This window comes from Chelonoidis abingdonii, chromosome 11, assembly GCF_003597395.2.
Source record: "Chelonoidis abingdonii isolate Lonesome George chromosome 11, CheloAbing_2.0, whole genome shotgun sequence".
NCBI classification, from domain to species: Eukaryota; Metazoa; Chordata; order Testudines; family Testudinidae; genus Chelonoidis; species Chelonoidis abingdonii.
In genome coordinates, this window is record NC_133779.1 from 4547163 (window position 1) to 4569867 (window position 22705).

General features: G+C 46.0%; 2 protein-coding genes across 2 annotated transcripts; one reads left to right on the forward strand and one right to left on the reverse strand.

Moving 5' to 3' along the window:
- On the forward strand, window positions 1-1012 carry OVOL3 (ovo like zinc finger 3). Its single transcript, XM_032776316.2, has 2 exons — window positions 1-163; window positions 723-1012. The coding sequence occupies exons 1-2, from the start codon at window positions 49-51 to the stop codon at window positions 1010-1012; spliced, it is 405 nt and encodes a 134-aa protein (XP_032632207.1). The 5' UTR covers window positions 1-48.
- Window positions 1013-3983: 2971 nt separating this feature from the next.
- POLR2I (RNA polymerase II subunit I) lies at window positions 3984-20861 on the reverse strand. The gene is made up of 6 exons (XM_032776214.2): window positions 20744-20861; window positions 10220-10274; window positions 8545-8618; window positions 7282-7356; window positions 6412-6463; window positions 3984-4201 (listed from the first exon to the last, which is right to left on the reverse strand). The coding sequence occupies exons 1-6, from the start codon at window positions 20800-20802 to the stop codon at window positions 4139-4141; spliced, it is 378 nt and encodes a 125-aa protein (XP_032632105.1). The 5' UTR covers window positions 20803-20861; the 3' UTR covers window positions 3984-4138.
- Between the last annotated feature and the right edge of the window lie 1844 nt (window positions 20862-22705).

Consider the following 22705-nt stretch of genomic DNA (forward strand, 5'->3'; position numbering starts at 1 on the left):
GGCGACTTCCCCTGCCCGGTGTGCAGCAAGGCCTTCCCGCTGCAGCGCATGCTGACCCGCCACCTGAAGGGCCACAGCTTGGTCAAGAAGCACATCTGCCGGTACTGCGGGAAGGGCTTCAACGACACCTTCGACCTGAAGAGACACACGCGGACCCACACCGGTGAGGCAGGGGCTGCGCTTGGGAAGCAGCTTAAGGGGGAGGTGCTTCGGCTCAGTCCCTCCCTTCTGCCCAGGTCCCTTATAATTAGGCTCCTTCTCCCTCTCCCTTGTGGACTCCTGGGACAGGAGAGGGGAGCTAGGTGGAATGGCAGGAGAAGGCAGCCCCAGGGGAATAGTGGGAAAGCTCTGGAGGACCATTAACACCCCAGGTAAGTAGCCTGAGTCCACGCTGCACAAAGCGGGCAGGTTAGAGCAGAACCTGGGCCCTAATCCAACCCCCCAACTAATCTGGATTTAAAGCACTGGCAAAGCCAGAGCTGAGAGTTGTGTGCAGGTGGGATTCGGCCAAGGTCCCGCAGGGTGTCTTGGGCAAATCAGGGATCTGAACCCAGGTCTCCCAAGTGCTCGGTTGGTGCCCTACCCCGGCTCATCCTACCGCTCTGCTCACTAGCCTGCGTTGACGCCCTCCTCTGATTTGGGGGAGAAGGTTTGTGTGTGGACCGGAGAGAGGTTAGGTCCTGGGTTCTCTCTGTCCCCTAACCCTGGCCCCCTCGCTGCAGGCATCCGCCCCTACCGCTGCCACGTCTGTGCCAAGGCCTTCACCCAGCGCTGCTCCCTGGAGTCCCACCTCCGCAAGATCCATGGGGTGCAGCAGAACTATGCCTACCGCGAGCGGCGCGCAAAGCTCTTCGTCTGCGAGGAGTGCGGCTTCACCTGCGCCGCCAGCGACGAATACTACACACACATGCGGCAGCTCCACCCCGGCAACACCCTGCTGCACAAGTACCTCCGTAAGCAGGGCACCGCCCCGCTCTGCTTCCTGCTCTACCCCAGCGGGTATTACACCTGAGGCTGCGCCCAGAGCCTCGTGCGGTGGGACCTCCAGCACCAGTGCACGCTGGGATCCCCCAGCAATCCGGTCCACGGGATATCTAGCCACCCAACTGGGCTACTAAGGATTGTTCCCTACAGCCAAGCTCCTCCTAAGAGACAAGAATCTACTGGGCTGATGGGACCTTTTCATCGATTTCCCAGAGTTTAAGGCCAGCAGGGATCCCTGTAATCACTGAGTCAGGCCTCTGTATAACACGGGCCCTCGGGCTGCCTAGAAGTGGGTCCTGTTCGAAGGAGAGCAGAGCTCTTAGAAAAACTCCATGTAGGGGGCTCCGTTACAGCCCTACAACACGTACAGCAGCTGATTTGCCTCCCTGTAAAAAAACTTTCTAGTCTGTTTTGTCAAGCTTCAGCTTTCAACCATCGGATCTTGTTAGATCTTTGCTAGATTGAGGATCCCTCTGTTATCCAACTTCTGTTCCCAACTTAAGTACTCTCCAGCTGTGATCAAATCACCTCTTCGCCTTCTCTTTGAACTTGAGTGGCTTGACCCTTTTGCTAGAAGGCCTATTTTCCAGTCCTCCAACATGTAGTCACCAATTCTCTGAACTACAGTGTCCCTCAGCGGTCTCCCCCGAGATTAGCCCTCCCAGCAAGATCTTTTCTAAACACAGGTTGAGCGTCCTCCCTCGTTAGAATGAGAGGGGGTTTGGAGAAGGATCAGAGGCCTGGAAAAGCTCTCAGAGGAAGAGAGATCCTAAAGTTTAGGATGCAAATAAGCAGAGACAGGAGGGAGAAGGGAAGGCAGGAGCTTCTGTTCTCCCTGTCTGATAACACAAGGATAAAGGGGGAAGTGCTTTGTCACATAATGTTGTTTAGCCTGTGGAACTCTCTGTCACAGGATCATGTTAAGTCCAAAAGTGATTGGATGTTTACATAGAGAATAGCCAGAGTTCATGTGTTAGGCAAGGGGATAAACCTCCTGCTGCATGGTTTAAGCTGATCCCTAATAGAGATCAGAGAGATCTAGGGTGGGGGCAGATTATCTCACAAATGCCACCGCTAGGTGCTTACATTTTCCACTGAAGCGGCTGGTCCTGGCAGCTAGCAGAGCCAGGATACTGGGCTACATGCCTCAGGTCTGAACCCATCTGGCTGGTCCCTGTGTTCCTAATAAGCAGCAGCTGCCGTGGAAGCTGAAACCCATCAACTGCTCTCTTGGTGAGATAGCCGCCTGTTGGTAGCAACAACGGAAACCTTCAACCACGAAAGAGCTGAAAGGACAACAAACCTGAGGGGCCTTTGAGAGGGGAGATCCTTAGAAACAATCCCGGCAGCATCACCTTTTCAGAGCTAGAGGAGTATTCACTGCAACGGACACAATTTGTTTGTTCTAACTGCCTTTACTGTGGTATAATCCTCACCCAGCAGCTTGTGGCCCTTGACAGATCCTTTCTTTAGCTCTGTTCCTTGAACCCTACTGCCTCCAGTAGGGTACAGTGACACTGGAGGTGTAACTTCTAGCACAGACAGACATACCCCCAGTAGCTCTGATGGAGCGAGCGCCCTAAAACTAGCACCATGGCAGCAACAGGTTTCTGACAGGATCGCACACAGGGTGATTATGCTGCTATTTTTAGTGGGCTTAACGGACTGAAGCTGGTGTGGGTATGTCTGCCTGAGCTAGGAATCACACCTGCAGCTCCAGTGCAGACAGACCCTTATGTACAGTGCATTCCCCTCATGCTGTAAAGCATTTACCCTCTTTTCCTTAAGGGGGCTGTTAATCAGCCCCCGATTAATGCTGAACTGGTTTGGTGCAGCACAGAAGGGGATCTAGCGTGACTGTTAATTTAACTAGCATCTCTGATCTATAGCCATACGTTGCCCTCATCCTGAAAGCATGGGAATCGACTGAACGACTAGAGCAGCCTGATGTGTACTGAGCATCCCAGGCAGCCGTTGGTCACGCAAAGGGTACAGTAGTGTAACAGGAGTGGTGGTAAAGAAGGAAAACAGATTAGAGACAAAGGGAGGGCTTCTAAAAAACACAAAACCCACACGTGACAATGAGGTGTGTACCTTTCCTCGGAGCCCAAATCTTCCCTTGATCCTTCTGTTCTAGTCTGTGGAATCTCTAGTCATTGGTCTAGTAATAAAATCCTATTGAACTTTTTCCAGCTTTACCCAGAGCCTTTAAGTGCCACTGGTTTATACCGTTTAATCAGCTGAGTCTTCAGCTTGTGTCCCTGGTTGTGCCCGTCGAGGGTTAGCCTCAAATGTAAGGTCAGAAGGGACTGTTCTGATCAGCTGACCTGTGCATATCACAGCCCCCACAAAGGCCACCAGGTACCCGCGTTAGACTAACAGGAGCCTAACTTCTTGTGTGCCACAGGCAGAGAACAGGAGAGAGGGAGGTTTGTAGCTTTGTGAGGTGGAGTCCCACCACCAACAGGGTCTTGTGCCCTGGATCTGCCGCCTCTTCCCAAAGTGAGTTTGGTATCGGTCACAGGTCCGAGTTGGAGCCAGGCCTTGCTGCTGCTGGGAATAAATGCCACAGACACAAATTTGGAGCAGGCCACCCCCAGAACTGGTTTCCTTTAATTGCTGAGTTCATCCCACTTTCATCTTAGCTGCCCTTGAGCAGCTTCCTGCAGTCCTACCTACCACAGGATGTGCCCGTAGGGGGCAGGATCCCAGAGTGGCACAGTGAAGCAGGGGTTGGACATTCTCTGCATTTCCTGTTACATGCGGGAATGTACAGAGGTGGAATGTAATTATTCTGGTTTGGCTCAAGCTAGGACAAACTTACCACACTAATTCCATGGTAATTCCATCTAATGATAAAGCAGAGCAAGGTGACTAATCCTGCCGAAGGGGTTGTGTCCTCTCTCCTGAGAGGCAGGTCTCTCTAGTTAATAGGGTAGTGAAGACACACTCTTAGGCTACAACAGGCCCCATTTCACAGAAATATGTGCTGGTGCGACTTGAAAAATAAAACCTTTTTATTAACAAAAATACCGCGGTTCGATGACCCCAGGGCAGAACTAGGAGCAGAGGCTATTCCAAGAAGAGAACAGAGCCCAAGTGTTTCTAACAACCGGGGGCCAGAGGTGATGTCAGGTCTCAAACAGCTGCCCCTTTACTCAGTCCAGCGGTGGCCGCAGTGCGGGGCAGTGCATACGTAATACAACCTCATGGCGTCCTAGACAACAGGAGAATGCAACAACTGAGTGTGGCCCACGAACATCTTGATGCTAACTCGCAGAGGGTACAGAGACTCAGATTCCAAGGCTAGGAGGGCCAGTTGTGATCATCTAGTCTGACCTCCATCCTAGCCCCAAAATAATTCCTAGGGCAGGTCTCTTAGAAACGCATCCTCATCTTGATTTACACATTGTCCATGATGAAGACTCCACCAGGACCCGTGTTCCAATGACTAATTACTCTTGCTGTTCAGTGTATGCTTATTCCCAGCCTGAATTTCTCTAGCTTCAACCTCCAGCCATTGGAGCATATTAGCCCAGGGATACTCCAACCTCAGTGGTTCAGGAGCCAAATTAATAAGCAACATTACCGGAAATAGCCACAGTCATGGGAATTCGTTGTTTCACTTTCTGTAGTACTCTAGATTCATGTTGAAACAGCAGGATGGGGATATTTAGTTGTATATAATTCTCACCAAAATGACCACATTATTTTATCAACTACAATTAGCTAATAACATATTACAGGCATCCTGATTGGTTAATTAATATGTGCTGCAAAGAGCCGCAAGAGACACTAACAAGCCACCTGCGGCTCTCCAGCGTCAGTCTGAGTCTGACTGTTAGACCTTTCTCTGCTAGACTGAAGAGCCCATTTTTATTAACCAGTTGTTTGCCCTGTCAGTACTGAGGGACTCCTCAAGTCATCCCTTCACCTTCTCTTCGTTATGCTAAATAGATCGAGCTCCTTGAGCCTCTCGCTATAAGCCATGTTTTCTAACCCTTTGATCATTCTTGTGGCTTTTCTCTGACCCCAATTTATCATCAACATCCTCCTTGAATGGCGGACACCAGAACCGGGCACAGGATCCCACCAGTGGTCGCACCAGGGCCAAACACAGAGGGAAAGTAACCTCTCTGCTCCTACACGAGATTCCCATTTATGCATCCCAGGGTCACCTTGGCTCTTTTGGTCCCAGCACTGCACTGCGAGCTAGGTCAGCTGCTTATCCCTCTGCACCCCCAACGTTTATTTCAGTGTCACTGCTTCCCAGGATAGAGTCCCCCATCCTCTAAGGATGACCTGCATTCACTGCTTCCAGATGGATACATTTAGTTGTATTAAAATGCAGGAGGTTTACAGGGATCTCCTGGGTCTGGTATCTCACTAGCTCTCCAAAGAGTGTCACGAAGTCTCTACTAAAAGCCTGTGTCTCACTGGTGTCCATAATCATTGCAAAACGTACACACCCATAATATGCAAGGAGCTGCGTATTTATACTGAACATCATGTTTTTACGGTCTGTGGCCTGGGGCCTGTCACCAGAAAAGGTGAGAAATGGGTTTCTTTCAGGCAAAGGTGTTTATCTAGCTGTCTGCCTCCACGTAAAGTGAATACTGTATGGGTCACAATGGACGTCCATTGGCAGGAAAACCCATGAAACAGGGTTGTCCTGTTTGCAAGTGCGGACAATGGAGTTTTGGACTATAACCATAAAGACAAACTCCACAGAGGAGGAACGGGTGCTTGTTTCATGAACAGAAGATCCCAGCCAGGCCTGGGTGTAATAGCTGGAAGGATTCTGAGGGAGCTTTTGCTCTATGGCACGACAATATCGTCTTAGTTAAGTTTAGGCTCTAGGATGGGTGGTATGATTTTATTTTTTTATGTAACCCTTTGTTTCCAGTAATTCTGATGTCTGTCCTTTGACGCTGTTCGTCATTAAATAAACTGACTCTTGCTTTCTCTATAAACAAATCAAGTGTTGTGGGTTGAGCAAAGCTGTGTTCTGTGGTGTAATCGATATGCTGTGATGTACTGAGGGGAGGAGCTGGGAATTCTGTGAGCGTTCAGTGGATCAGGGGTTGGACACCACAGGGGGATGCTTGAGGACTGCAGTGTCTGTTGTTAATCTGCAAAAGGCGTAGGCCTAGAGGGGAGGCTGGTGGTGGTGGTGGAGAGCTAAGCCCTGGCAGGCACAGACCAAGCTTCCGCGTGCTAAGGGCAGCTGATGGTGAGGTGCATCACACTCAGACTAATCCGTTCCTTGATGGGATGCAGCCTAGTCCATCTAGCTTCAACTTCCAGCCCATGGATCCTGTTACAACTTTGAAACCACTCCACATAGGCCCAAGACAGGCAGGTACATGGAAATAAGACCCTAACTGCTACCTCTGTTATTCCAAACCTAGGAGCAGATCTCCTCACCTCAGCCCTTGCGCTGTGAGACTGGAAGAATACTGCTTCTTTGTGCCCGCACCTGGAAAGAAGGGATAAGTCAGCATTGAATCAGAGTAGGGATGTAAGCTCCGAGAGAACGGATTTGGGTCGGCAGCAGTGTTTAGCTGGGAACGAACCAGCGGGATCACTGGGAGTCTTGTGGTTAAACACATGATGTTATTGTTAACCATGTTTTTTACAGTTCTGGCTAAAGCCCAATCAAGATCAGGCCCCATGGTGCTAGGTTCTGTACAGACAGTTCCTATCCCAGGAACTGCAATAAAAGTCCCCTGAGGGCTCAGGCTGCAGAGCTCTGAATTGCAGTGCAGAAGTGCAGGCTCGGGCAGGGGTTTTAGGAAAACTGGAGGGGGCAGGAACCAGAGGGGGAGTCCAGGAAATAGACACAATCCCACCTGCTAGTAAAACTGTGTGGGGAATTTAAGGAGACAGAATACAATTACCCGAGCCTGGACACACACAGCTGATTCATTTCCTGGGATCTTTAATGGTCACAGGTAGGGCGGCTCTCTGTTTAACATGTGTATCTGAGAAATGGCAGCTCTAGATCTATGAAGCTGCTTTGGAGGGGCCAGCCCTCCCTACTGAACAGCAGAGCCTGCTGCAGCCAGGGTTTTCCTTGGAGATCTCCCCACCAGGAAATCCTGCTTAGCGTGTGAGAACCAGCAGGACTGTAGCTAGAGGTTTCCAGATAAGTGACTGTGTTGGTTTATCTTCTGACTCTTGGAAATCTTGCATGTCAGAGCTAACCAGTTAATATAACCCTCAGGCCACTGGCAATTTCCACACAACCACTTAAAAGAATGGCTGGCAGCAGGCTCCAAAGGGGTTAACACTCACTTTTGACATGGGTGATCTTCTGTCCGGGGCAAAGTTGGGTCCTGGGAAACGTCCGCAATGATCTGTGTCAATTCACTGCAGTGAAAACAGACCTGTTAGGAGCTAAGAATCTATGAGTAATGAGCTGCCTTCAGGGCAGACGGGGACCGTGATAATCATACGACTCCACCCAACAGTTCCTGTGTTAAGACTGACAGATCTACGGGAAAGACATCCCGTCTTGACTTGAATACTTCAAGTGATGGAAAATCCATCCTGTCCTTAGGCCAGTTGTTCCAATGGTTAATTACCCTCCCTTAAAAATACGCTTCTTATTTCTAGTCTGAATTTGTCTACCTTCAAACTTCCAGCCGCTGGCTGCTTATGACTTTTTCTATAAGGTAAAAGGGCTGCTTGTCACCCTTCAAGGCAACTGGACCCATATTCCCCTCTACAGTGCAGCACCAAGTCTAAGTGCTTCACGGGAGGGAGGGATAGCTCAGTGGCTTGAGCATTGGCCTGCTAAACCCAGGGTTGTGAGTTCAATCCTTGGGGCCATTTAGGGAACTGGGGTAAAAATCTGTCCGGGGATTGGCCCTGCTTTGAGCAGAGGGTTGGATTAGATGACCTCCTGAGGTCCCTTCCAACCCTAATCTTCTATGATGACCCCTCCAATCGATGGGGCTGCCCCCATTCAACGGGGAGAGGGACACCAGCCCAACATCACACTGCATGGCAGAGCTAGCGACAGAATCCAGGAGTCCTGACACACCTTCCCCTGCATTAACCATTACAGCACACTCACACCCAGAACCACAAAGAGAACCCAGAAGTCCCGGCTCCCAGTCCCCTGTTTCTGACAACTAGACCATGCTCACTCCCAAAGCCAAGACTAAAGCTGGGAATTGCTGACTTCCAACCCTACACCAATTTTAGTCCATTCATTTCTTTTCTTTACCGGACATAACCTTAACACAGTTCTGACACTGTATTAATAAGGGGTTTAAACTATTTTCGTCTGTCTTCCTTTTACATCTTTGCTCATTAACATTTGTTATAAAGGATTATAACGTTTTATAAACTTTTATTCATGGTGCCACAGTTACGCTTACAACTAGGATAGTGCAGTTACTGCTCCAGCCATTGGCTCTGACCACAGCACCACATTCCCTCCATGAGAGGTGTGTTTAATCAACAGCTCGGTAAATGGGGAAGGGGACCATCAACGGCTTGGAATGGCCACAGACTTTGCTCAGCACCAGGTATGAGCCCTCTCATACTCACTCTACTTCGTGGGTGATCTTATTGACATAGATGCAGCTGTTGTCGGCTTCCTGTTGGTAATCGCAGTTTCGACACTTGGGAAGGAAACCGAGAGAGAAATAAAATGTACCCTAGAATGGGGATATCCAATCGGAGTTGCTACTGAAGTAAGTTCTGTTCAGGCTCGCTAATATAAGCAATTAGATGCACCTCCTCACATGACAAACCTAAGGGTAGGTCTTCACAGCACAGTTAGCCCAGGTGACTGGTTCCCACATCTGAGCACCAAACTTGGCCTAGATCAGGTGCAAGCAACCCCACACCCTACCCGTGTTACTGTGTCCTCGCTCTTTGTGTACTCGCCTGTGTCTGTCTGGGGCAGGTCCCGTGGGTCTTCATACTGAGACACGCTGGGAAAGAATCCGAATCAATTGTGTTAACTGCAGGAGAACCAGTCTGTCCTTCACAGGGGTATTGTGGGAAGGGCATTGGAGGACTACCAGCAGGACAGTGATTTTGCAAAGTAGATAAGTTCCAACCCAAGTGAAAGAAGCGCCCAGCTCTAACATCCCCTCTCCAACCATTCCAGCTAGCCCGGACTTAATGCATTTCCAGACCTGGGTCAGAGATTTTTCTGAATAGATGGTAAGGGCAGGTTGGGGCTAAAACCTGGGGAAGAGGCAGGGTAACAGTAAAGATATACCCTTTATTTCTCACTGCTTTTCCTGGCAGGAAATCTCTACTTAAACCCTTCTAAATATAACCCTGAAATTTAGGCAAAACAGGAAGCACAGAGGCATAGCGCACATGTGTGTGGAGAAAGGAATATTACAGCTTGACTCATTATTCCTGCACAGACAGAAACTGGGAGCGAAGAAGGAAGAGCGCAACACCTCAGCCAAAGTTCGCCACCAATCTAGCTATTCCTAACACACCCATTGCTGTGGGATCTGGATACCCGTATCAGAGGAGGAAGCAATCCTCAGCCCTCCATAACCAGGAGGAAAAAGAGATTGGAGGGAGAGGAAGTAAAATGAAGAGGAAAAGCTAGTAGGAATCAGAGAAAACCTCTCCACAAATACATACCATTTCCTAACACACAGCAGTGACTAGTCGTTTAATGAGCCCCAGTTAACCCTTATAAAAATCAATGCAACGGTCACGTCAAGTACAAGAATCACCTCTTCCCTCTGTTGGGATTGGAGGGAGTATGAAGAGCTTAAGTGATTTAGGAGCATCGATCCTACTGAAATTCAATGGGATTTGCACTCCTAAATCACTTCAAGCTCAGATCTCAAAGGTATTTAGGCACTTAATCAACAGGAGTTATTGAAATACCTTAGAGGATCAGTACCGTAGGAAATCCCACCCTGCTTTCTCAGAAGGAAAGGACTGGGATGGTGGGCTCAGACCTGGAAGGGGAGCGCAGGATAAGGCCAAGTATTCCCACAGCAAGCTCCATCTGACAACAAAATCCGCACCAGGCTATTGCAGAAAGCAGCCCAGGTGCATCTGAGGTTAAACACTAGGATCTTTCAAAGCGGTTTCTTCCCCTTGGGAAGCCAAGCTCAGCCCTCGCCTCCGCCATTTCTCCCTCACACTAAACGAACAGCTGTGTCGGTATGAAATTGGACCAACTCTGCTACATTCCAGGGCTCCGAGCAGGGCTGAATTTGGCCTCGGGTTCGAAACTCACCGCGTAGAGCAGGATCCTGTTCTCCTTGTCTTCCTTGGGGTACAGCATGTTGTTGCTGTTACAGACACAAAGGACAACAGTGAGGAGCAAGGTCCCTGCACAGGATAGTGACACTTCCCAAGCTTTTCCCCTCCCCCTCTTTACTGCAGCTACAAGGTGGGTTTGTGATTGTGGGGTGACGGGTGGATTGTGGGGGCTCATGCGGGGGGTTAAAGTGAAGTGTTAAAAATGGCAGCTTATAATTCTGCATTATAGTTAAAATACTATGTAAAGATGCAGTGAAGTTTAAAATTTAATCAAAATTGTCTCAGAAAGCTAGGTGAACTAGCAAACAAAATGCAGATGACATTCAGTGTGATAAAGTGCCAAAGGTAATTCACATTAGAAACATAATCCAGCGATACATATAAAATGTTTGGTTTTAAATAGCTGTTAACCTTGAGAAACAGATCTGGATCATCATGGATAGTTCTCTGAAGCATCTATTCCATCTACAGCAGCAGTTCAAAAAAGAGTGTTATGAACCATAGAAGAGAGAGATAGTAAACAAGAAAATATTGTAATGCTACATTATAAATACATTGGTACCCTACGCCTGTGTACTGCATGCAGTTCTGTTGCCCATCTCAGAAAAGATACATAGAAATGGAAAAGGCACAGGAAGAATAAAAAATGAGCTTCCATATGAGGCGAGATTAAAAAAACCTGAGACTGTTTTAGAAAAAGAGATGGCTAGTGGGGATATGTTAGAGAGTCTATAATTAATAGGGGAGAAAATGAATAAGGAAGTGTTGTTTACCCTTTCACATAACAAATAACCAGGGGTCACCCAATGAAATTAATCAGCAGCAGTGTTAAAACATACATAAGGAAATACTTCTTCATACAATGCACCAGTCCAAACTGTGGACTTTGTTCAGGTGATGTTGTGAAGGCCAAAAGTATAACTGGGTTCAAAAAAGGAATTACATAAATCTTGGAGGTAGAATCATAGAATATCAGGTTGGAAGGAACGTCAGGGAGATCATCTAGTCCAACCCCCTGCCTCAAAAGGGAGACTTATCCCCAACTATTGTTTTTGCCCCAGATTCCCCTAACATGGCCCCTCAAGGATTGAGCTCACAATTCTGGTTTAGCAAGCCAATGCTCCAAACCGATTCAGCTAGTCCATCAGCGACTATAGTTATGGTCTGGGTGTCCCTATAATCTCTGAACTGCCAAAGCTGGGACTAGCCCACAGGAGATGGATCACTTGAAATGATTCAGTTCTTTCAATTCCCTATGAAAGCATCTGGCACTGGCCAGGATCAGTGGCTAATTGGACCATTGGTCTTACACCCGTTAGCTATTCTTATGTTCTTAGATACCATGCAACTAATGTGTCTAGGAATTTGTTCAGCACCATTGTGCAGGATATAGCACTGACTTAAAGGAACTGTAAAATTATCTATATGTTAACATTTTCTTTACTGTGGAAATTGTTGTATTGTTAAAACTTATTTAAATTTGCATATCTACTAAACAATAATTGATTTTTCACTTTTGACATCTGCTGCTCTAGCATAGGGATCTCAAATCAAATCACCACAAGGACCGCATTACTGAACCTTTTCATACAAACATACAAAGCCCCCCCTGGCCCCTGGCCTCTCCCCACACCTTCCACTCCTTCCATGAGGCTCGCCCCTGCCCTCTCGGTCCCACTTCTTCCCAACCCTATTCCAACCCCTTCCCCAAAGTCCTTGCCCCAGCTCCACCTCTCCCGTGCCCCTGTTTCCAAACCCCAATCCCTGGCCTGTCCTCTTCTCGCCGCCTCCCCTTGCACGGCTTGACCTCCCACTCCTCCCTCTCACTTCTGGAAAAGGTCCTAAGCACGCAGACAGTGGTTTGGCATCAGGAAGCACTGAAGGTAGGCAGAGGAGCAGGGACGGAGTCATTTCATGCGTTCAACTTGCGCGCTGCAGGGGGGAGGGTGGAAGGCTGGTGCCGGGGTTAGTGGCATCTTGTGGCTACGACTGCAGGAAATAAAGCTCCGCAAGGGCCCATGGTTTGAGACCATGACTGTCTAGACAAGCAAAATACTTTGAGGATTTGTCTGGCATTAATTACTCCACTGTACTGAACGCTTAGCATCCAAAAGATGGGAAGGCGGTAACCAGCAGAATTCTCGTAAGCTTATTAGCCAATCTTTAGAGAACCTGTAGCGCGCACCCAACCAGACATGTCCAGGTGGCTTGTACAACTTCAAGGTCCCCGCAAAACCTTGCGAGATGTTGGAGAGGAACGGGATGGGACCGGGCATCTCCCCGAGTAACCGAGATCCCTCTGATCTTTAAGCACAAGGTGAAAGAAACCCTATTCCCCCGCCGTTGTGCACTCCCGGCTTTCCCCTCCCTGGGGCGTTACCCTGGAGAACACTGTGATGTCAAACTCCTTGAATTCTAAAAACAGGAGTAGGAAAATTCACCTTCCTCCCTCCTTCTCTTATCCCCCCTCCCAGACTGTCCTCAATAAGAAAGCAGTAAAGTAATCGGTGGACACAAAGAAATTAACCTTTCTCTCGCCCTTCCGGGTCCTTTCTCCGCTCACCAATTCCCTGGGGATGCCAACCCAGCCCCTGGGGTCTTCAACCAGAATAATAAAAACAATCATGGTTCTAAACAAGAAAAGCTTGTTTAATTAAAGAGAGAAAACAGGTAAAAATTATCTTTGTAAATTTAAGATGGAATAGTCACAGGGGGTCTTTCAGCTATAGACACTGGCGAATACCCTCCCAGGCCTTAAGTAACAAGTACAAATTATGAAATCCTTTCAGCAAAAATACAATTGGAACTCCTTCCAGCCAAATATACCTTTGAACTCCTCCAGCCAAATACCATTTGACTCCTGCCAGCCAAATACACATTACAAATAAAAAAACAAAACATAAGCCTAACTCGCCCTTATCTACCTAGTTACTCATGTCAGAACTTGTAAGAGCCTTATTGGGAGAGATTGGAGAAACTGGGCTTGCACTATCTGGTCACTCTTCAGAACCCAGAGAGAACAACACAAAAACTAACAGGACACACAAAAACTTGCCTCCCTCAAGATTTTGGAGAAGGTATCCTGTCCCCTGGTTGTCCTCTGATCAGTGACAGCCGAGGCTTACTGAACTTGTAACCCTTACACGTCAAAAGAGATATAAAGTAACTTCGGTCTATTAAATCTCCTTAACTATCTTTTTATGGAACAAGGTGGCAACCTTCAGGGGAAATGTTTACGTCCAAAACAAAAACCAGTTCATTAGAATTTAAAAAAAAAAGAGAGAAGTTCTGATGATTTAGGTTTTTAAAATCCCCCCATCCCTTTTTTAATTCTTAAAATATTCATCTCTAATTTATCTTTACAGTCTTCCCTTTAAATATAAATTCCATGTTTCAGATAGTATTGTGGTCTTGTCTTCTGTCCAAGAGACGCACTTTTTAGTGTCCCAGTGGCATAAACATTGCATGCTATGAGTTATATTTCTGGGCTATACTGCAAGCTTCTCGTGACACACAAAGTAGTCTGTGGTTACCATGGTAAATCAAGACTCTTTCAGTGCGTACGGTGTGGTGTGTATACAAATATTCCATACCTGTATATTATAATATTAAATTAAGAGATAGGTAGAGTGTATAGGAGTGCGTGTGAGCGAGTGAGAGAGTGGTGAGAGAGATATCCTTTAAAAATACTTAATTCTGACATCGAGTCATAGTACCATTCACTCACATCACAGTGTGGCTTTGGAGGGGGTTTCAAACTTCCCCCCAGAAAAGTTCAAGCGCATCTATTTACTTACATGAAAGATAACTAAAATATAGTTCAATAAAATTCTGATGACATTGGGCTTATCTTATAAGCTACATAATGTCTAAGTTTCCATTATAAGTCAATAGATGTTGGTATGACTGTTTTAAAGTTAATATCAGAGTTAACAAGCCCACCAGTCTTGATATCACAGAGAACTAATTACAAAAAGGATGTCGTTTAGATCAGGACTGATCCCTGTAATAAACATTTTTAACACTTTGTAGAGGCAGTTTTAATATAGTTTTTTTTTTTTTAACGATTATACGTCCCAGTAATATAAAAAGTTAAAACTTGAAACATTACAAACACATTGACCGAAGTAAGTTATTACCCAAACTTATTTTAATTCGGGTCTGGTAGACATCATAAATTACGCTCTTTCCTTTTCTGTCCTGCCAGTTGCATCCTCTCCTTTGAATCATTATAACCATTCATTAACTTGCATTTTTATTCTATGGTTTCTGAAATCTAAAAAACAGACATTCTGTGTGATATCCTGTGACGATTGCCATATTAGTTTCAGTATGATGCAGATTTGATAATACAATTGGATAATTTTGCGTATTTGATTGTTAACCGAATCTTTACGTGAGAGAGTGAGTGAGATAAAGCACATAGAACAATGGACATCATATTGTGCAATTTTATTCGTTGAGTGCTGTTGACAGACACTTAACTCAAGTTTATTGATTGTGATTTTGCCAGACCTTTCTTGTTCATTGGCTTTTCTTGCTATTATTAGTTTATTTGTATTGCTGCTTTTAGTCTTGGGATATTTTCATTTATGTCTTTCATCAGGATTAAATATCTTTTAGATACTGTAGAGTTTTTGTTTGGCGTTCTGACAAGAAAGGAAACGATGTCTCTACAGTTTGGATTTAAACTTATTTTATGAAGGTTATGTTCCGAGAGGTGCAAGAGTGACAGTTTTGCGAGACTGAAATCCTTTTTTTACAGGAACAGTTTACAGCCAAGGCAGTGTAGCTTCCCCACACCACCGTGATCTTATTCTTTTGGAGCGACCACCTCTAGATGAAAGGGTAGTGTCAGTCTTCATGCTCATTTCAAATTTCTTTGCCACTCTGCTGAGTCATATCTCAGGATTCCAGTAGGTGCAGTCATGAGCAGTGTTTTTGTGATGGGTTCTGTATTAATGTCCACAAGGAACTGGAATGAGAACACCAATGCTTATTCGATATTGAACCAACACAGCCTGCAGGTTGGTAATGGCTTTCTGTTCATTCTTTACCTGAGCTAAATCTTAACTAGTGACCTATAGAAGGTAAAAGACTTAGTTTCCTTTTCTCAATCCTACTGAGCCATCTAGGTTTTCAATCTCTGCAGTTGTATTTCTCGAAAGATTTAAGTTGCCTTGTACTTACAGTACTGTCCATTGGAGAAGCAAGAGAGCACAAAGAGACTTCCAGTTATTTTAGTGGAGCTTGTGGACCATGAAGTGCACCACATTTTCTTCTTATGGTGATGTCTCTGTAGTTACCATCTTATTATAAAAAGTCTAAAACCTTTGTTTTGCATATTGAGGTCCATTTAGTTTTGAAATTTGAAATTTCATTTCTCTGTGGCCAAGTCTGTGTTCTGCAAGTTGATGTGTATTCCAGCATTATATATTTGGGGGACAAGATAGGGTATTTAAAATTTCATTTCAGAAGTGTGTGTATAGCAGGCCCTGTGTGCTTTGCAGCAAGCTGGATTCAATTTTTCTAATATGATCTTTAGATTCTGTGGCTCTCTGAAAGTTCTGCAAGCATGTTCCCAGGTGCTTTTTATGATCGAGGATTTAATTAAATACAAAAATGAATAATAATAGGTACATATCTCTGTGTGTTGTTGAATATTCAAATTCAGTTATTTACATTACCACACAATTTCAGTGTTCAGTATGCTGCAGACTTGATCATCTTTAGGTTTCAGATTTAACATTCTATTATTCTATTCTACCAAAATCATGGTCAGTTGTATTTAAGGGATTGTATGCGGGTCCAGACCAAAGAAAGAGTTGTGAGGGGGTTGCGGTACTGCACCTTACGTTCTGCACTGTGGGTTGAAGGGTATGGTGTTGCCACCTTACTTCTGCGCCTGCTGTCTGCAGGCGTGGCCACCAGTAAATGCGACCGCCTCACCTCTGAAGCAGCAGCGGGAGGAGTAAGGTTGCATGATATGTAGTGCTATCCTTACTTCTGCATTGCTGCTGCAAGGTCTACCTCAGAGTGTTGTGCCAGCCAATAAGGGCCCGGGGCTGCTTTTTTTTACCGGAAAAACCAATTATTTTTCCGCTCTTTGAAAAAAAAGGGTGCAAAGCCACAGGAAGTAAGGGTGCGAATACCGCGACCCTCTAAATAAGTCTTGTGACCGCCCTCTGCAACTCCTTTTGGGTCAGGACCCCCAATTGAGCAATGCTGGTCTCTCCATGAAGATCTATATAGATAGGTAAAAGCACACAAAAAGACCTGATTTCAGGGTTGGGCAGGGCAGTTTCACGGTCCGTCACGTATTTTTTCGGGCCGTGATTTGGTAGGCCTATTATTGGGGCAATTTGAACCTGTTGGAAAGACAGTGAGGGGAGGAAAAGAACACACCACACACGACAAGAAAATGTACAAAAAGCTTTTGCTTCCATGAAAGCCAAAATAAATATATGTCATAAGAGGCCAAGTCACCCTTACCCTAAGTAACGAAAAACAATTGGAGTATGACCCTTAATTTTAACATTTTACTCCATTTGTGTGTCATAGGCCAGGACACAGTTAGGTTCTAAATAAACCCTCTAGCTGTGAAATAATTGTTACAATTCTTGTATCATGAATATTAGCAAGATTCTGATTGTAGCAACCACTATATTTCATAATATTAAGTAAGGATGGCCACAAGTGAAGGATTTTTATTATTGGGTTTATTACGCACTTTGCTCTGTGTATTGCAGGATCCAAAAGAAAACAAGTCACAGTTAATTTACGTCATCAATTCTCTATCATGTAATTCAACCAGTTATGGCATGGCCATTTGTTAATCGTCCTTACCCTTATATGTACAGATCTGTTTGCAGGGGAAAAGTCTGCAGAAAGTTTTTCTAGCGAACAGAAAATATAGCACTTACTATATCGTTTCTGCTTCCAGTACTCCACTTTTTACATAATTTCTGACATTTGAGAGATTGAATTCTAGATAGTATATATCCTCACATACCACGCTGCACATTCCTGCACCTGAAGTGAGGATCAAAAAAGGACCTTTTGTAGATTTTCTGGTGTATTTAGTGAATTTAAAGACACCTGATTCAGTGTTGTATTCCTTTTGTGTTTAAGAAGAAAGAGAAAATCCTGCAAGAGAAGTAGTAATTGAACGGTGAGTCCTAGATAACAACTTGATTTCTTCCACACCGGCCTGAACAGGAGCAAAAGACGCGGGCTAACAACAGATCTCTCGAGTGAAGACGGAAAAGTCAAGTAATGGAGGATGTAATATTCGATTCCCATATAATGGGACAGAGTTAGGAGGGTTAAGATCTAATACTTGTATGTGACATATTAATACGGCTTGACTCTGCCCTGTTGGTAAATGCGAATTTTGCCATAATGTCCGTGGGAGCAGAGTTGGACCCACAGTATCTAAGTAGTTCCTCTGGAGAGATTGTTAAGTATTTGCCGGTGAGATGAGACTGTACAAATCAATCTGATAATATATTTTTTCTTCTAAGAACATTTCAGTTATGGAAAAACCACCACATTCCTTGGGAACTACTTAGCCATTAGTATTTCTTCCACTAGAAACAATGGGAAACTTTAGTTATTGGGAAATTGCTCATCTCAGTGTTTACAAACAGTGAAATGTCTTTCCATGGAGCAGGTGTTTGATGAGAAGCATCGTCCACTTTCCAGGTGCAGAGGCACTGGTCAGATAAATGGCCAGATGGAAATTCTTTCACGGATGCTCAGCGCACAGGCATTATATTATTCTGTGCTTATTAGTAATGCCAATTTTAAAATGTAAAATTCACATTCATATTTTTAACATCCTTAGCCACTTCACTGTTCTAGCTCTGAACCACTCTATAAAGTCAGGCTTCCAGCCTTTAAAAGGGTTCCTAAACTCATAAACTTAAAATCTTCTCTCCCTCACCCCCTCTTTTATTGAAAAGCAACCCGAAGTGTCTTTGTCTTGGATTACGTAAAACAGTGTTAAATCTTTTAAAGGTTGTGAATAGCTTAGATGATCTGGTGATAGACTTGCTTATTTTCAACTTGTTGTTATTGAAATAATTATATGATTGGAATGCTTTTGTTCAGCTGATCAGACTGCAGCTTTCAAGCTATTTTCTACTTGCCTGACTTGTCTGGTGCAGTAACAAAGAATGTTCTATTTTCAGGAGAATGTAAGGATTATTTTCAGTGCAAAAATTTCTTAATGAACTCATTATTTTTACACAATGGTACAGTTCTTATATTTGACAAGAAAAATAGTTATATAAAGAATAATGTGTTCTTAATGTATCTAGTAAGAATAATGTTTCATGTTGGAAACTGATGCATTAATGACCTAATGAATCCTATCTTAGACCAGAATAGTCTGGAACCAGATCCAAAATTGAAATTAACTTTAATGGCTTTGGATGAGTTTGATAATACATGGTGAGGAACAGTGTATTTTTCTAGTTGTGGTTTTCATCGTCCTTTCCCTTTCTTACTGCTCCCCTTCTCCCCACTTTTTTGGTAAATCTCAGATTCCCTTTGTCCTTCCTTCCTTCCTATCTCTCTCTCCTCCTCTCTCTCTTTCTTTCTCTGTCATCAGGACAGCTTGCATTGATGGCTGCCTAGGTTGCTGGTGGATCTGTTTATCAGCCAGTCAGGTGCAACACGGATTTTACCTGTGGAGTTTCTTAAAATGTGCTGTTATTTGTCCTTTGAACAGATCAAACTAAGTGTCTGCTAGGGACAATTAAGGATTTTCCCTAATTCTTTCAAAGACTCAGGTTGGATGGTTCTGATATTCAATGGCTGTACAGGAGGCTTGTTCCAAACAGAAAGAATTACTTAGTTAAATGGAAATGCTTCTCATAAGTGGATCATGTGCATCACTGGACTCTTGTGTTCAGAATATAATGACTACTTATTGTCTTTGAAACACTCAGGATTTTATTTAGTTTTGTTAGAGTTTCATCTAGTTGCTCTATCAGCATATCTCGCTGCTAGAGCAGGTCATTGATTTTCTCTGACCCAGTGTTGTATCTAATTTATTTAATGGCCTGATTCATCATTTCCATCATTTAAGAGCTTTCTATCTGAGACTTGAATATAGGATTGCATCTTTTCTGAACGCATGTCCATAATGTCATATCATTTTTCTGTTAAGACATGTTTTGATAGCATCACATCAGCTCTCACAGTGAACTGAAATACAGGCTGTGAAGGCTGCCTCTAATTGCTGTGTTTCATAAGAACAGGTTTCGGGACAGAATCCTTTCAGCTGGATCAGAATGTTTGCCAAATGGGTTTTAGAATTCCATATGAACAGCATATGCTTACAACATTTTTTCCTAACCTCATAGACTTTCTTATAGAGGTAACGCCACACAACTAGGATGTTTCTAGGGCTATACGTTTTTATTTATCAGGAAACATTCTCTAAATTGCTTAGATAGACTTGTTACAAAAGTCACATATATAGGGCCAACTCTGTCATATCAGAGAACTCTATATGGAGTGGTGGATTGTGTTTAAGATTTCCTGTGCATTAAACAGGGCACATTCAATCAACATCTGTAGCTTGTTTCAGGGAGTCACCTGTTTCTGAGATTTGTTAGAACAGCTACTATGAATTTGGTTCATTATTTATCAATTCCTTAGCTGCGCTGTCCAGTTTCCTAGATAGATGCTCTGTTGGGAGAGGTGTCTCAGTAATTTAGATAAGACTCCTGTTTCCTGAGGGTAACTGCTAGTCAGTCACCTATAGTGGGATCCATGTGACATGCTAAAACAGGGTGCTATCTTATGTTCCAATAAATTGGAGTTCTTCAAAATGCCTTTGTTGTCACCATGGAACCATGGTCTGCTCTGCTTTCCAATTGGGCTTGGAATCCTTACATGGATATTCAATCATTAGTGAAGGAAGTAATGGTGGTTGCTGCTGCTCCACCCTTATACCCTTGCTGTAGGGGGCATGAGGGCATCCAAGGCACATATGCAGCCGCGACGTGATTACTGCTGGCCTAAAGGATTCCAAATTCGCATTACTGTAAGGTAAGTAGTAATGTCTTTGTCGCATCAGAATGACACCACTTTATTTTTTGCTCTTACCCAAACCGTCTGAGCTGGCCACTTTCAGCCACTTAGAACGCGTGGTGCTGGGGAACTGGCGGGGGGAATCACGCGGGGGGGATCCTGGGAGGGGCAAAGCAGTGGGGGCTGGGGAACCTGGCGGGCTCATGCGGGGGGTATCCTGTGGGAAAGGGCTGGGAACCTGGCGCGGGCTCACGCGGGTGGGGTATCCCCTCATGGGAAGGGGTGGGGGCTGGGGAACCTGGCGGGGGCTCACGCGGGGGGGATCCTGGTAGGGCGGGGCCCGAGGAGCTTGGGGGCCTGAGGGACGCAGGGTGCAAAGGGAGACGGGGGGGGATGGCCCCGGGGGGGGCGGGCTGGTTTGAGGGGGTCCAGGCCCCGCCCCCCCAGCGCTCACCACTCCTGGCAGAAGCGGATCCCCACGAAGCCCGGCTCGTACGTCCCATCCGCCTCCATAGCAACCGCGCCAGACCCGGGCCGCGCACTGCGCAGGCTCAGAAGCACTTCCGCCTAGGCCGGGCGGCGTTCGCGCAGGCGCGCCTCGGCCGCTCCGCTACGGGCCGCAAGCAGGGACAAGAGAGGCCCGAAAGCGGCGGCTGCCAGAGCGCAGGGCTCCTGCATGTGGCCGGCAGGGTGGGGGAGGGGAACGTATGACCTTCCCCCGGCCATATTGCGCCACTCCGTGCCCGTGCCAGGTAGTGACGTCATCCTCTGCTCAGGCTGCCTTGTGATGTCATCGCCGAGGCGATGATGCTATGACGTCTGTGTGGCCATGGTGTCTTGAGACGCCACTGTGATGTCATGGCCCGGTGACACAACACTGTGATGTCATGGCCCGGTGACACAACACCGCCCTGTCGTGATGTCGGCACTTGGTGATGCGATACCAAACTCCGTTGTGACATCATCGGTGCCATGTTTTCCCCCGCAGTGGTGGGATTTGGGGCTGGGGCTGGAGCCACCGGCCTCTAGCATAGCTGAGCCCTCCGATTGCCTGTCCACCTGCCGGCCCGCTTCCTGCAGCAGAAGAACCGGTAGCGCTGCGGCTGTCTGAGCTCTCTGCCCTTCCCTTCAGCCACCTACCCAAAGCCATTCTCACCAGGATGGAGGAGGGAACTGCCTTCTCCCCCTCCTTTCCTATGAGCAACAGGGATAATAGGGTGATTCTGTCCTTATCACCTGCCTGGGAAGAGGCAGATAGAGTTGCAAAGCTGGGCATTTTTATTGCTATTGGGTGCATTATGGTAGTAGCTGGGCACCCCAGTCATGGACTAGGCCAGGGGTTCTCAAACTGGGGGTCGGGACCCCTCAGGGGGTCGTGAGGTTATTACATAGGGGGTTGCGAGTTGTCAACCTCCACCCCAAACCCTGCTTTGCCCCCAACTTTTATAATGGTGTTAAATATATTTAAAAGTGTTTTTAACTTATAAGGGGGGGGTCACACTCAGAGGCTTGCTGTGCGAAAGGGGTCCCCAGTACAAAAGTTTGAGAGCCAGTGGACTAGGCCCACCTTATTGGGATTCCCTCTGTCGGGGATCTCTCTTATCCCAGACAGCTCAGGTTTCGTTGTCCAACCACAAAGAGACAGGCAATGACCAGCAAGAATCCCACTATCAAGTTCTTTATTGTAGCATGCCATACAACAGAGAACTGCCCATCTCACTCCATACAGAACCAGCCCCTCCTTCACAAATTCAAACTGCTTTTTATTAGCTATTCCGTCGCATCATCACTTACGTCACGTCATCACTGTACCTTCCCAGCATCTGTTCCCAGCATACAAAACAAAGAACAACTGTTACTTCTTGATAACTTCATGCTTAGTACAAAAAAGAATGCATGTTACTTTAAAAAGTGTCTGTAAGCATTTTCCCCAGACTCTGCAAGCACTGTCTTAGCTAGCAGGGTCATACAGTCAGCAACCAGGCAAGCGCCTGGCTGTTTCAACTACTATATTTTTTCTTCAATAGGCCTTGCTGTGTTATTGCTAAGCAAAACAGGCCATCAAGGCAAACTCATCACCTCCGAGACCCCTTTCCACTCAGCTTCCCAAGAACTCAGTTCGACTCCAGCCTCCGTCACTCAGGTGTCTTTGGTTGGCATATCGCAGCGCTACGCTGAGTTGATCAGATTCAAACGCGGAGGAGATGGCTGCAGGGTACCTCACAGAAACCTTCTCCCTTTGTGTACATCACATATCTCATTGCGTTTATCATTCGTTGCATCACACGTATTTGGACTGACCTGGTTACTTTGCAGGAACCAATCCCTGTGCAGCACGCGCTGTCCATGCTCTGCCCAGGCTTTTACTTCCTCTTTACCTCATCTCTACATTCCTAACGTCCCAGGCCAGTTAGTT